This window comes from Pararge aegeria, chromosome 5 (genome assembly GCF_905163445.1).
Source record: "Pararge aegeria chromosome 5, ilParAegt1.1, whole genome shotgun sequence".
Lineage (NCBI taxonomy): Eukaryota > Metazoa > Arthropoda > Insecta > Lepidoptera > Nymphalidae > Pararge > Pararge aegeria.
Window position 1 is genome coordinate 7,961,307 of NC_053184.1, and position 14,094 is coordinate 7,975,400.

Below are 14,094 nucleotides of genomic sequence, written 5' to 3' on the forward strand. Positions count from 1 at the left end.
ATATCATGCACGTTGAACGGTTCGTCAAAGTAGAAATAATAAATAAATATACTACGACAATACACACATCGCCATCTAGTCCCAAAGTAAGCGTAGCTTGTGTTATGGGTACTAAGATGACTGATGAATATTTTTATGAATAATATACATAAATACTTATAATATAGGTAGGTACATATGAATACTGCCACTGTTAATCGGCCGTCAAAATCCCTATAAAATACTATGTCTGTAAGTATTTGTTTGCGTATCCTAATATCCTCTCTATTCGGCTCAGTCCGTCTCCGCTCCATAGATTATTTATTTATTTTGCGAACGAAACCACATTTCAAAACTATACCTAGATAAGTACTTGTTAATTTTACAACCTAATATTGCGATATTATGCACTACTTAGAGCTTCCCACGTATGTCTCATTCATATTCTGCCGAGATTTATGAATGAAATGAAAAGTGTAGGTAGATATCGGTATACATTATGGGAATTATCTTAAATTGTGTTAATTGAATCAATTAATCGGTAATTGACTTAATTCCCAAGAGTAGATGTAAACCTTTAATGGCCTTTCTCGTTGCCACATTAGGGCCAGCCAAATCATATTTTACGACTTTTGTTAACTAATAATTATGATAAAAAAAAGTTGATTATCTTTTCTGGTGCAAACGGTAATAATTGGGACCAAAAAGGTAATATGTGAAAGATCCCGAATTAGATAATGGTATACGGGTGGTGACCCGTGACGGCAGATTAGAATACAGGCGTCACCACCCCGCCTCTTCCCGCGGGTGTCATACGAGGCGACGAAGGGAATATGACGGAAAACGGGCATCAGCCTTCTCTGTGCTACTACTACGTCTACTGCGATTACCAACCCATCCATCCATGGGCAAACCCTTCCGTCCTTGGGAGAGGCCGTTAATCCAGCAGTGGACTGTACAGGCTATTGCACAGAAAGTTTTTGTTTTTGTTTTTCACAGTTTGCACTCTCTTGTCACAGGCTCGTGTCAATGGCCGCAAAATCAGCCTTATGCTGTGCATTAGCAACAATGCTCAGCGCTTATTTTCAGCCTGCTCCAGTATCAAACTGAGCAAACAATCGCATCGCCCGTTGCGTTATTACAAGAGTTAATTTTTGATAAAAAAATTTAAAAAAAAAAAAAAAAAATTAAACAAATAAAACTAACACAAACAGTACATATTTAACAGTTTAAAGTAAACAAGTAAAATTGTAGACAAAATAAAAATAAAAAAAAACGTTCAAAAGTTAACAAAACAACAAATATATATAACTGATTAAATGACTTCCTGTTTATTTATTTATTCCAAACAGAACTCATTTTGCATATAATGCAGTCTTAGATGGTTGCCAGCTAGCTTGTTAGGGATATGGTTTTATTTTGTAACCTTAATCGGTTTCTACGCGACATGGCGTTGAAATGCTATGCCACTTGGCGTCACGTCTTTGTGGACTAGCACGGCAGTTTCCTATCATAATGCCGATGTTTGTCGAAATGTGTTTCATTTAGTTTAAAATTACTTAAAGCGTTGTTTATTAAAAAATAAATCACTTTTTGTATATTTATAATTATTTTTAGGAAATAATTAAACAATTAGGTACATACTCCACGATAACCGATAGTAAGTAGCTTTAATTTTGTACACGCGTTATTGTCTTTATAGAAATACTCTTTTGTACAAATACGTTTCTAAGTGATAACACCTTTCTCATCTATCAAAGGTATCCCCTTAATTAGATACGAGACTGTCCGCAAATTACAGAATAGATAAATCTTCTCGATATAATTACGATATTATGTTTCGTTGCTTCTTCAGTCATCACAGTGTTATCTAAATTTAATAACGACAAAAACGGTAAATAGATATGTACGTACCAACCTAAATAGATAAGTTCATAATTGATTTCTCACAGCAATGAACATTGAAGGAAATATTTAGGTTACTACGCGTTTTATTACGGTTTTTTACAAATCCTTTGAGGACTGTTTGTTTTCCTGCACGGCTAGCATGGACAGGAGACAATTATCTCCCAGGGGAAAGGATAAAAATATATATTTTCTAAAAGCTTTATTAACCCTCAGAGCATTGGCGTACAGGTAAAAATATTATCCAAATAATGTTTGTGAAATAATAAACGGGGGTAAACTTCTCCTATTCCATGTTTCCGTGCTTTAGCAGGCGGACATGTTATTATCGAGTTCATTGGTTGAAGGAAGGACAAACAGACAAACAAACGAACGAACAAACATCCTATCGCATTTATAATATTAGTAAGGATTAAATTCATCTCAGGAAGGTTTACTCACGATGTTTTCCTTCATCGTTAAAGCGACTAGCCAGTGATATTGAATTGAATAAAACTGTTGAATTGGAGATCGAACTCCGTCCACCGAAAATTATCAGGAAATCCTAACCACTAGGCTATCATTACCGTTTATTAAATTTTACTAAAATATTTAATTACACTTACAAAGATCTATGCTTCAGTACCTTGCGTGCCGCGAGGGAGTTATGTCTACCCATTATCTCGTCTACCTCCTTGTAGAGATAATTATCTCGCGGCGCACATGTTAGCCTTACAGGTATCAAATAAAGGAGTGGATTATCTAATGTATATGGGAAAGACGATGACCTTACTGTTCGTAGGTACTTTTTTCCTTTCCCAAATTATGTTATATCGGTCGTTACGTGCCTTTGTTGAAGCCTGCATTCGATACAGATTACAGACACGTCCTTCTATAAATCACATTTTGGAGTTAAAGTATCAAATTTATGAGCTGAGTTCCACAGATCTACAATAAAGATAACACGGATCATCGTTTCACCATATTAGCCCAATTCATGACCTACGTACATATTCTACCTAGCTATTGTGTTGCAATAGCACCGTGAGAGAATGCAGTTGATCTAAGGATTTTTTAACTTAAGTAGGTAGGTACTGACTTTGATAGGCCATGGCTAAACGGATTTTTATTACTATAATACAACCGTTCTGGTTTACTACCAGTTGAGATTGAAGTGATGATGCGTTTGGGATGTTTGTGGGCTAACCTGTTAACCATAGAAACGGAGGAGTAAGTACGTAATTTACCGCTCGTTTTCTATGCATTTGACAGAACGTTTGACATAAATATGTAGTGCAAAATTTGCGACTCTAAAACGAGTGGCGTTAGGTCCATTTTACTTTGATAGCACTGTGTTTAATACTCGAAAACGACTCCTCGATTGCGAGGGAGCAAATTTTGCACCAAATCTGTAGATTTAGTGCGCGTCCTGTGATTGGTAGTTTTACACCGTACCGCAGAGTCACAGAAACAGTTAGACGCTTTTGTTTTAACGCGATTTATCAAAGAAAAGTGAATAATCATTAAAATATAGCTTCTGATAAGATACAAATCTACTCAGTTGCAACTTCTTACTTGCCTTCGCTGCACTGAACATTTATTGCGTACATTTTGTAGCTTTATCTTTATTTAAAATCACGAATTTCTACGGGTCTCCTACCGAAACGATATTACTTCAGAGTAGGTACACCACTCATTCAATGAATAAAGAACATATAGAAGTCAGCCATTATTGTATGCAGTGTTTTGTGTCCAGAAACAGTGATAACGCTCCACGCACGTCTCACTTTACGCCCGCGGAATTTTGCTAGCTCACAAATTTTCTTCCATTATCCCATTTTATGGTGAACGTTTAGAACATGAGAGGAAAAATAATTACTGTCAACTGCTAAATGGTATGAAGTGTCGTTTGTTTGAGAAACCATTCTAAACATATTCTTCAGTATTGAAGAACACGGTACACGTGTACACTTATTTTCTTAATTTTGTGCACTCAATGCTTAATCTTAAAAAGCTTTCCAAATAGCAAAAAATTAATGGGTTGGTTTTATAAACGTGCGTCATGAATTTAAAATAACTTTTAAAGGCTTTCGTTCCCGCATTGTGAAGAAGGGTTATAATGGAAACATATACCTAGGTATGAAAGCTTCATATCTGCATGTGATAGACCTACCTACATGAATTATGATTTTTTAGATTTTAAATTACAACGACCTCCCATCGTACTTAGTGCATAATATTATTTTTTTATGTTTACAGAAACTATCAAGGCGATCCCTTAGAAACATATTCAGCGTGCTGTACCTAGTACATTTGACCTACACCGTGACTGCGACTCAGTTCGCGTCGCATGTAAGCGTGAACACACCCACTCGAAGCTTTTCTCACGGAGTTGGCGATCCAGTGTCCGTACTAGAGCGGCGAGCGTACCATCGGCTCCCACAGAGCCCACCTATAAGGAAATTACGCAGTAAGTATGTAACTATAATTTAAGGAGTTTTTACACGGGGCAATCCGTCGCTTGGCATGCCATCTTTATCATGAGGCAGGAAGCTGAAGTGGCAATGGGTGGGGTAAATTGGGGTCCCAAGGTGCTGGCATAGCAACTCCGCACAGTTTAACGCAGCGTTGTTCGGTCCCCAACATGGTGGAAAGACAACAACCGAGTCACTGGGACCCTCTGGAAATAAGCGACCCAGGACCGTGGATTTTGGAACAGTGAGTTCAAATCTGGATCGCTTTCAAAGGACCCATTTCCGGCAGTGGACGTCAATCGGTTGAAGTCATGATGATGATGCTATTCTTATGCAAGTACCTACCTACACTTGAATGAGTTTCTTACTATACCTACGGTTTACATATCGTCAGTTAGCATATTGTACATGTAACTGATGCCAGCCACTTGCTGAAGATACTGGTTACTGACTGGGCTATTCAACTTGCACGAGCTTTTTATGATGGCAAGTTCCGACGCATATGAGTCATAAAGATTGATTGCAGCCACCATCGACATAAATACACGTGTGTGTAATTTAGAAGCGATGCATCGCTGCAATCTGCTTACAATTGATCGATGCGACGGATTGACTGTGTTAAATAGACATTTAATTTTATAGTGTCCATTGTGAACGGCGGAGAGATCGATGCAACGACACAATACGTTTTGGATATTTTGTACTTGGACGCTTGTCTCGTAGTTGCCCATTCACTCTTGATTTGAATATACTGTTTTTTTCTGAGATATTTTCAGCACTAGCCCGAGATTTGGACATTGGCGATATCCTGCACGTCATAGCTCGCCATGCTTCGAGGAGCATGTTAAACCGGTTATTAACACTCAAAGTTATAATAGTCGTTAAAAGCCTTCCAACAGACAGACAGACAGACAGGCAGACATACAGACAAACAGACAGATAAAAATTAAACAAAAAACTATTTTGGACTCAGTATCGATTATAAAGCATCCTCCGGTCAAAATTTTTAAAGTATAGTAAATGTGCAGAATTAATCCACTTTATATTAAGTTTTATTATATAATTACATATTGACCTTCACCTTTCGACCTTGTAGAATACCTACCGATAGACCTTGCGATAAAGTTACAAACTTTGGTAACTCGCAATCTCCACCTGGCAGTCATCCAATAAAGGGCTTCATAGTGAAAGCCTAATCACCAGTTTGTCCTTGGATTTAGTCGTAGGATACTTGCGGTTCAAGACCCGGGAGTGTGAAAATCCTGACAAAATTTCTTTATTTCAGACAGTCCTAGTTTGTAAGCACTTTTGAAAGGTCAAGTCAGTCTTTTTGTAGTGGCTCTACCACCGGTTCGGAAGTCAGATTCTACAGAGAAGAGCCGGCTAGAAACTCAGCATAACAGATCTTAAGAATTTTCTACCTTGTGAGAGATGAGAGCGGAGCGGCCTGCTTCCAAGCAGCCGTGTCGTTTAAAAGTATGTCTAGCTCTGCTGGACATACTTTTTACCTGTGTCCTTTGGCTATCAATGGATTTGTCTATTTTGTTCAATAGTTGGTCAGTAATAAATAATAATTTAAGGGCCAAGTAGATGGTCAGTGGAAAACATACTAAACGCTTATAACAGAGAAAGCTAACAGGGAAACTTCGCAGCCGCAACGTGCCGCTCTGTGTCCATAAAACTGATGCGTAGATTTAGTCCCTAATGTGCCTGTGATGACACCGGCATCCTCGCCCTTCAGATCGAAACTCAACTACGCTGCTTATTGGCAAAAATAAACATCGTTGCAGTAGGTACTTTTCCGAAAGAGCTCTCTCACAAAAAGTCTACTAGGTACTACCTACTATTAAAACTCCATTAATAAAGATCAACGCAACAAAGTATACAAAATAAAATTTTGTTTCAGGGCCAACTTCGCAAAGTCATGGTGGCTATCCCAGACACAAGCCAGCCATACCTTTCCACGTTGAAGAGGTACATCGTGGCAACACCATAAGACCATGGCATTACAACAACTTCATGGGTAAATACGTAATAAATATGATTTCTATTAATTTTAGTATTTGTACAGTAGGCAGTTAAAGTAGAATAAGATAAGTAGCTAAACATGAGCACGTAGTTAGGAAGTAGGAACCAAACCAACCAAACCAACTAAGGTTAAAATTTTGTAATTACAAATAAATTTATAAAAACATCTTTTTTCATGTAGGCCTATCACAGGCACTTATAAAGCGTTCATAGTTCATACATATATGTTTCGGTACATGATAACTTTTTAAAATACTTAGGGTATTTACCTACTCACGGTGTTGGTATTAAACAATTGTAGTTAGAAAGTTGTAAAACTATCAACATAGTGAAAAATTGGAAAGAGCACGTGGAAACCTACAAAAACACCAATTATCAAAACTCACCTCGACGAAAGCGGGATAACTTGTTACAGGTGTCAGTTATATTAAACCTCTACTACTAAGCGGTTTCTACACGGCATCGTATCGGAACGCTAAATCGCTTGGCGGCAAACTAGAGGAAATTCAGAAATCATAAATTACAAGTTGCGGCGATCGAACCCTGTACCACCCACATATAAGACCACAGCGTTCGCCACTGAGGCAATGAGGTTGTAAAATTCGACTTCCAGAGAAAATGACGGATACTTGTTGGGATCTTTTTTGAAGTGGGATACCTCTTGGATACTTCCGCATCCGGAAAGTTGCAGTAGGTAGGTAAGTTTGATTAAAGCCCACGGAACGTCCGAGTTGAAACACCGTGGGCCACATTGTTCCAACTCGTCGCCTGGTGGCTGGGTCACCAACCTTCACTAACTTCACTAAGTAGTAAGTACCTAAAGCTGTGTGTAAACAAAGCTCGACCGGGGGAGTACTGCCTCCTTACTTTTTTCTGCCGTGCTCCAGTCTAAAGGGTGCGTTACCACCTACCTACCAATAACTAACTCCTTTTCTCTTTCACACAAATAACGTCTAAGATAGTTTACATTACATATGTATTAGATACATAATATGTAGTTGCCTAAGGCCGCCGTTTACCCAATATAGCTCATTCCTGAACTAAAGAAATACATTTTTTTGTATTCTTTATTAGTAGCGTAGGCACAAAGCGCGTGTCAGTCTTTTATCTTCAATAGGGTTGTCACATATAAATACTTAAATTGTTTTAAATTCGTTGGTATGGAAAAATAAATATGCTTCCTTTGATTTAATATTTTTCAAATTTCTTTATTTTTTTAATTCGTTATGAAATATATTTAAGCATGCTTCAATATTATTTTGTAATTCTGTTACACGTTGTATATATGCAGTTAGGTTAGTTTAGTTTGAATTTGAAACTTCTGTTTGTTAATAAATTAGCGTAGAAACAGTAGTTATGAAAAAAAAACAAATAACATTTTAATTTGTATGTTGGCAGCTGTTCCGATACAAGTGCTGCCACCTTCGCCGTACAAAGTGGACTCCCCTGATCCGGAATCCTTATGGCCAATAGGATTGTTCATACCGCCGGTTCCTCCACAGCGATTTGGATCTCTTCGACGCGCTGACACTCGTGTTTCCGGTAAGATATTTCTCTTCCTTAATTGGACTTAGTTAAACAAGAAGGATCCAACATTCATTTAAGACATTCAGAACCTTACAAATAAATGTACCATAACGTCGCAATAATTATGCAATATTCTTCCACACAACTGACAGCAGCTTTCAATGTCAGAGCTTGAAATAACAAAAAAAAAAATGCTTTACTATTGCGTTGTTACGCCAAATTATTTGTAGGGCCCTAAATGTATTTGACGACTTCCCTGGCGCAACGGTGTGCGCTGTGGTTAAAACCAGGTCGAAGTTCAGTCTTTACAAAGGTCAGAATTTATAATATCTGAATTTTGTTTTGTCTGGTCCGGCCGGGTGGGAAGCTTCGGCCGTGGGTAGTTACCACGCTACCGACAAATACGCTCCGCTAAGCGATTTAGTGTTCCGATACGATACCGAAAAAGGAGTAACATGCTAGTCCGTTACCATCTTAGATTGTATCACACTAGCGGGTGTGCAATAGTGGACTAAAAAAAAAGTCTTAAAACTACCTCAATGTGGAATAGATCCATGGCTCACATGTGAGCGATTTATTTGCGTCACCAAATGGGTAAATGAATGGATGTATCTATTCATATTAGACTTTAAATTTGGTCTACTCACATAATTAAGAACCTACCAACAGAAACCATGGTCACGGTTAATATTGAGTTAATAAAAAAATATGAACGCTCCCACCAATAAGTCAGTTTCGACTTTATAACATTAGAGTAAGATGTAATTTATATAAACGAGTCTTGTGTAAGCAACTTCGTAAGCACCAAATATAATCTGTTTTGCAGGATCAGACCCAGAAGATCCTTATCTACTCGAAGGCTCGGAAGCTGTAGCGGCAGTCATGAAGTCTACTCGTCACGGCCAGCTATACTTCCATGACATACCTCACATAGAATCTCTGCTAGCCAACCAAGATCTCAGAGTCAAAAACAACCTTAAACCCCACCGGATCGCGAGCATCCGACAAACGTGGCCATTCAACAGACCCTAGCCCAATAATAAAACAAAACTGTATATTTAAAATTATTGTATATTTTTGTATAAATACTAAGGAAATACTCATTTTATAGCTACCTATACATTATTGCATTTGTAAAAAATATATAAAAATATATTTGAGTCAACCATCGAGTCAATGGTAATTTTATTTCTACCCTAGTTTGAGCATTAAATTCGTCATGTAAATTATCTTCCAAGTATTTTATTCAAACTTATTGTTAATTAAGTACATTAATTATATAAAACAAATAAGTCCTATCTATAACGGAGAACGGCCAGCAGCATCCTTTGTGCTACTAATACCATCTAATAAAATCAACAATCCTTCTGCCTAGAGTGGTGATTATGGGTACCCTTGCGTTGGTAGACGCAGTTTCGTCCAGTTGTGAACTGCTATAGACTTGTTGACACCATACCTACATCCATTTGAAATTGAATACCTATTTTAATAATACAAAGCAGTTTCGAAATAAAGGATATTTAGTTCACCTAACAAAATATCAGTTATAATTAGTACCATTTACAAATAAAAGGTAAAAACATTCAATTTAGTTAAAAAATTTACAGAAAAGTCGAAACTTATTAGTAACTGTCAGAAAGTCACTCAAAGTAGTTGCGTGCACATCAACCAAGATATTCTAATAAGCAGGGAGATGTCACAAAATGTTTTCCATTTTATGTCATCTTCCTGCTCCTGCCTCCAATGCAATGTAACATATCTTCAGGGTAGGCAGCGCTTTTATGCATATATAAAGTATACAAAACAAACCATCGAAATTCAATACATACAGGTACATAAATTTATAAAAATTACACAATAATATAAAAGTCATCTAAATTATTACTAATCTATCTATAAGATCACATTGATAGGACGGAATAACTACAATCATCTTGAAAGTGATAAACTTAACTAATTATTTTTTAAATGATACAAGAAATTAAAGAGTATGATAAGCTGCAGATAAGTATTTGTCTACCACATCAACTGATTAGAGAATAGTTCAATTTAATGATAATTACCTACTAAACCATGAATCACTCATAATAATCAACATTACAAATATCAAGCCAAATTAGAGTAACCAACAAAACATAATTTTACATATTCATTTGACAGTTTTGTTTGATAATTTTCAATAACTAAAAAAAAATGTGTTTAATAACACATTTAAAATTTAGGGTAAAATCATAAAATTAACAAAAAAATCGACATGCTTAATTTTTTTTTAATATTTTTGCAGATAAATGTGAAATTTTATGGAATTATATTAAATTTCAATTTAACAGCACATCTTTAATTTTTTTTTCTGAATAGACGTAATTTTATATTTTTAAAATATGTGTAATGGCTCAATATAAGAATTGAGATTATGAGAATACAAAGGGTTTTATCCTGCTTTTTTTAAAATCATAAGCCACTGTCAAGAGTTCTTATAACTAGATAAAAATAGTAAGAATAACAAAGGGTTCATCACAATTTAGGAATGTACAGATCATTTTCCCAATCAATTCATGTTATTTCTTCGAATCATAGACTAAATTGAAAATAATTATATATAGCAACTAATATAGTAATTAAGATAATGGGTGGTGCAGAGATCTTGTAAGCGGAATTGCAAAGATCCCCATTACAAAAGCACATGTACACTTTCCTGTGATTCCACATGGTGTAGGCGCACCTCTCCTCATCATCACTTGGTGATCTCTGCAGACACATTCTTTGTGTTGCGGCCCCATAGTCTGCAATTTAAATTTGAATTCTACACGCCCGTCTAGCGTTGTTGATTTCTCGTGCTAAATTATCAAGAGAAATCAACAACATTTGACAGAAAAATAAATTAAAATCTATTTTAGCATGTAAAAATAAAGCCTAGTCCAATACTACCTACCTAGCATGATGGACTATGGCTTAAACCCTTCTCATTGTGGGAGGAGACCCATGCCCTATAGTGGGCGGGTTGATATGATGATTATGATGATGTTGATGATGATGAAATAAAGCCATTCCATATAACTCCCCTTCATTATATCACTTTAAAGATTCTACAACTATAGGGTAATGCTACCGATATTAGCATTTTATTAATTTTGCAGAAGAGGGCTGTTTGTTTGATCTACAAAATGGGGCCAAGAGAGTCATTGAGAGATAAATTTAAACATTTTAAAATAATTACAGTGTATTTGACAGAAAAATAAATTAAAATCTATTTTAGCATGTAAAAATAAAGCCTAGTCCAATACTACCTACCTAGCATGATGGACTATGGCTTAAACCCTTCTCATTGTGGGAGGAGACCCATGCCCTATAGTGGGCGGGTTGATATGATGATTATGATGATGTTGATGATGATGAAATAAAGCCATTCCATATAACTCCCCTTCATTATATCACTTTAAAGATTCTACGACTATGGGGTAATGCTACCGATATTAGTATTTTATTAATTTTGCAGAAGGGGGCTGTTTGTTTGATCTACAAAATGGGGCCAAGAGAGTCATTGAGAGATAAATTTAAACATTTTAAAATAATTACAGTGTATAGTCAGTACATATTTGAAATTTTAATGTGTGTTCATAAAAACATTTCCAAATTTAAGAAAAATTTAACTGCAATAATTTAAACATTAGAAGTAAGAATAAACTTACAGTGCAATACTAGGTAACATAAAATTTATAATATGTTTAAAGGAAATTGCATACAATTCTACAATAAACTACCCATTGACATCTCAGAGATGTCTATTAAAAAGTTCAAAGCTTTTATTAAACATAAGCTTATAGAAAAGTCCTATTATAGTATAAAGGACTATGTAATTGATAAAAAAGCTTGGGTGTGTATTATTGCGTTAACCAGGTTGGTCTTCCAATAATTTAAAATAATAATGTGAGATGGTGATAACAAAAAAAAAACAAGCGGCTAAGTTTGTTGTGGGCTTCTTCTTAGACCAGGACGCGTTTGGAACCCTCTTAGCTTTAATTTTAAGTTTACGAATATGGCTATCGCCATCATCTCACTACCGTGTAATTCTCATATAATGTACGCATTAAAAGTGCCACCTATGGGCCTACTTGAATAAATATATTTTTGACTTTGACTTTGACAATCGAAATTATCGAAGTTTAAATTAATATTAAACAATAGTTTTTTTTTTATTTAAAAAATCTTGAACACTATTATATTTAGCCATTTCTACATAATTCGGATTAAGACTTCAAGCTCTCCATAGCCACTACTCCATGAAGAAGAAGAAACTAGAGACAGACTAAGATGTGCCACTAAACAATTTAGTGTTCCGCTGCAATGACTACAATACTCCCTATCAGATTAGCCTGCTACCATCTTATACTGCATCATTCCTTATTGCAGTCAAGGGCTAACTTGCAGTGGAATAAAAAAAAACCCCTTTGTGGGTCTCGTGTAGGAAAAAATGTATTAAATTCCTGTGTAAGGTCAAAAATAGTCACTTTATGATCAACTCCAAGATATCCAGAGAGCATTTTATTTGAATTTGTAATAAATTGGATGATAATAATTTATGATCTTGGTATGATTGGATTTATTTTGGTATGGGGTATCAGTGATGGGATGGATTAGGCCATGGCATATAACCTATCCCAATCAGTAGCAGGCATTAATAAATGCAAGTAAAATTTTGAAGCATCAGGTTTCTTATATTATATAAGCTACCATAGTTTAACTGATGGTACTCAGTAAATAAACTAAAAACCAAAATTAACATACAAATTGGTTATGCAATATTTTTTTAAGGTAATCCAAGCCTTGGTCAACAATAACCGGAGATTAACCATCAAAGATATATTTCAGACAATAAAGAGGACATATTAAGAGGCTCTTTACCAACACTTACCATCAGTCCTAAAGGCACCTGTTGTTCCTTCAATCATCTTTCCACACCAACCTGATGGGCATGCTACAACATGAATACCCGCTTCTGCATCAGGCTCTGTTACATTGAATGGAAATGGGTCCCCACAAGTACCTAACTCACCTCTTGATCTGCATTTAACACAACGTTTATGCAGGCCTAGAAAAAAAGAAACATTGGATTAATACTTAATACTAAACCACAACACAACTTTTTTAGAAACTTTTTATCCCTAAGTTCCCAGGGGAACGGGAATGAATATCAGACAGCCACAGTAACATGCAGTCATGTTAAGGGAACCATTGGTTTTCCTGGCATAAAAAGAAGCCTACATTACTCTCCATCTTTTCAACAAATTTTATCCCAAAAATAGACAGGTTTCTTAGTTAGAAAGTAAAGGAAGCAGTAAGCACCACCAATAAAATAAAAAAACACTCGTATTTGGTTTGGCCAGTCAATCATAAAATATTTACCAAGCCAAAATAACTTTGAAGTAAGACTTCATTCAGAAATTTTCTGCAAGAATTACTTATCACTATAAAATCTCATTCTTTAAATATTTTTTCAGCTACTGCTCCATAACTTTTAATGAAACTCACAGATTATGTGAACATTTTTATAGTTTAAATTTACAATAGTAAGTAGTTGTATCAAATATTTTTGCGGGCTGTCTAATAGTTCCAATATAACGGAAAATATGACTTAGATCTATTCCAACTCTAAGGTAAGGTGAGAGAATCGTATAAGCGAAATCAAATTAATTAATATACAAAACGAAGTCACCAACTCTCACTTTACCTTGAAAACATATCCGTGTCAAAACTTAAAGAACAGTGCAAACTTACAATTTGCTTCCTTAACCATAACCACTGCTGTTAATAAAAATAGAACAATCGTTTGATAATACATTTTGAAGCTTATGAAATAAAACAAACAGTCAATGAGCACAAAATTTAAGTTTTAAAACTCTTCATTTTGATTACAAATCGCGGGTAACACATACACACAAATTACACATTCTTGCCGTCATGTGTCATTAAGAATGTCAACGTCAGCTGTGTATAACAGAATAAATATGCTAACGTGAAATCAATCTTTTTATATTTCCAACTTTATTTTTATCTATGGAATTAGAAACTCATTATGAGGCGTTATCCACCACAATCTGAGATAAGTAGATTATTGTTAATAGCTTGGAGCATGAACAATAAATGGAGATATAAAAATAATGATTAACAGTGTGGAGTGTGGACACTAATTAATTATTATTTG

General features: G+C 35.5%; 2 protein-coding genes across 4 annotated transcripts in view; one reads left to right on the forward strand and one right to left on the reverse strand.

Annotated features, from left to right (window-relative positions):
* The window catches only part of LOC120623742, a 34,149-nt gene extending 25,117 nt beyond the window's left edge, over positions 1–9,032 (forward strand). For all 3 annotated transcript variants that reach the window (XM_039889942.1, XM_039889944.1, XM_039889943.1), the window contains exons 2-5: positions 4,123–4,333; positions 6,244–6,360; positions 7,764–7,907; positions 8,719–9,032. In XM_039889942.1, coding sequence (XP_039745876.1) covers positions 4,123–4,333; positions 6,244–6,360; positions 7,764–7,907; positions 8,719–8,924 — 678 coding nt within the window. In that variant the 3' untranslated portion in view covers positions 8,925–9,032. The remainder of the gene's footprint in view (positions 1–4,122; positions 4,334–6,243; positions 6,361–7,763; positions 7,908–8,718) is intronic.
* Positions 9,033–10,227: 1,195 nt separating this feature from the next.
* LOC120623805 lies at positions 10,228–13,851 on the reverse strand. The gene is made up of 3 exons (XM_039890055.1): positions 13,668–13,851; positions 12,805–12,981; positions 10,228–10,675 (listed from the first exon to the last, which is right to left on the reverse strand). The coding sequence occupies exons 1-3, from the start codon at positions 13,729–13,731 to the stop codon at positions 10,464–10,466; spliced, it is 453 nt and encodes a 150-aa protein (XP_039745989.1). The 5' UTR covers positions 13,732–13,851; the 3' UTR covers positions 10,228–10,463.
* Positions 13,852–14,094: the final 243 nt, after the last annotated feature.

Bases quoted from the DNA above. Each gene is read 5' to 3' on its own strand.
- LOC120623805 (XM_039890055.1), bottom strand. From the start codon at position 13,731: ATGTATTATCAAACGATTGTTCTATTTTTATTAACAGCAGTGGTTATG. The intron at 12,982-13,667 runs GTAAGTTTGCAC...CTTTTTTTCTAG, and splicing joins TATGGTTAAGGAAGCAAATT to GCCTGCATAAACGTTGTGTT. The intron at 10,676-12,804 runs GTAAGTGTTGGT...TTTAAATTGCAG, and splicing joins AGGTGCCTTTAGGACTGATG to ACTATGGGGCCGCAACACAA.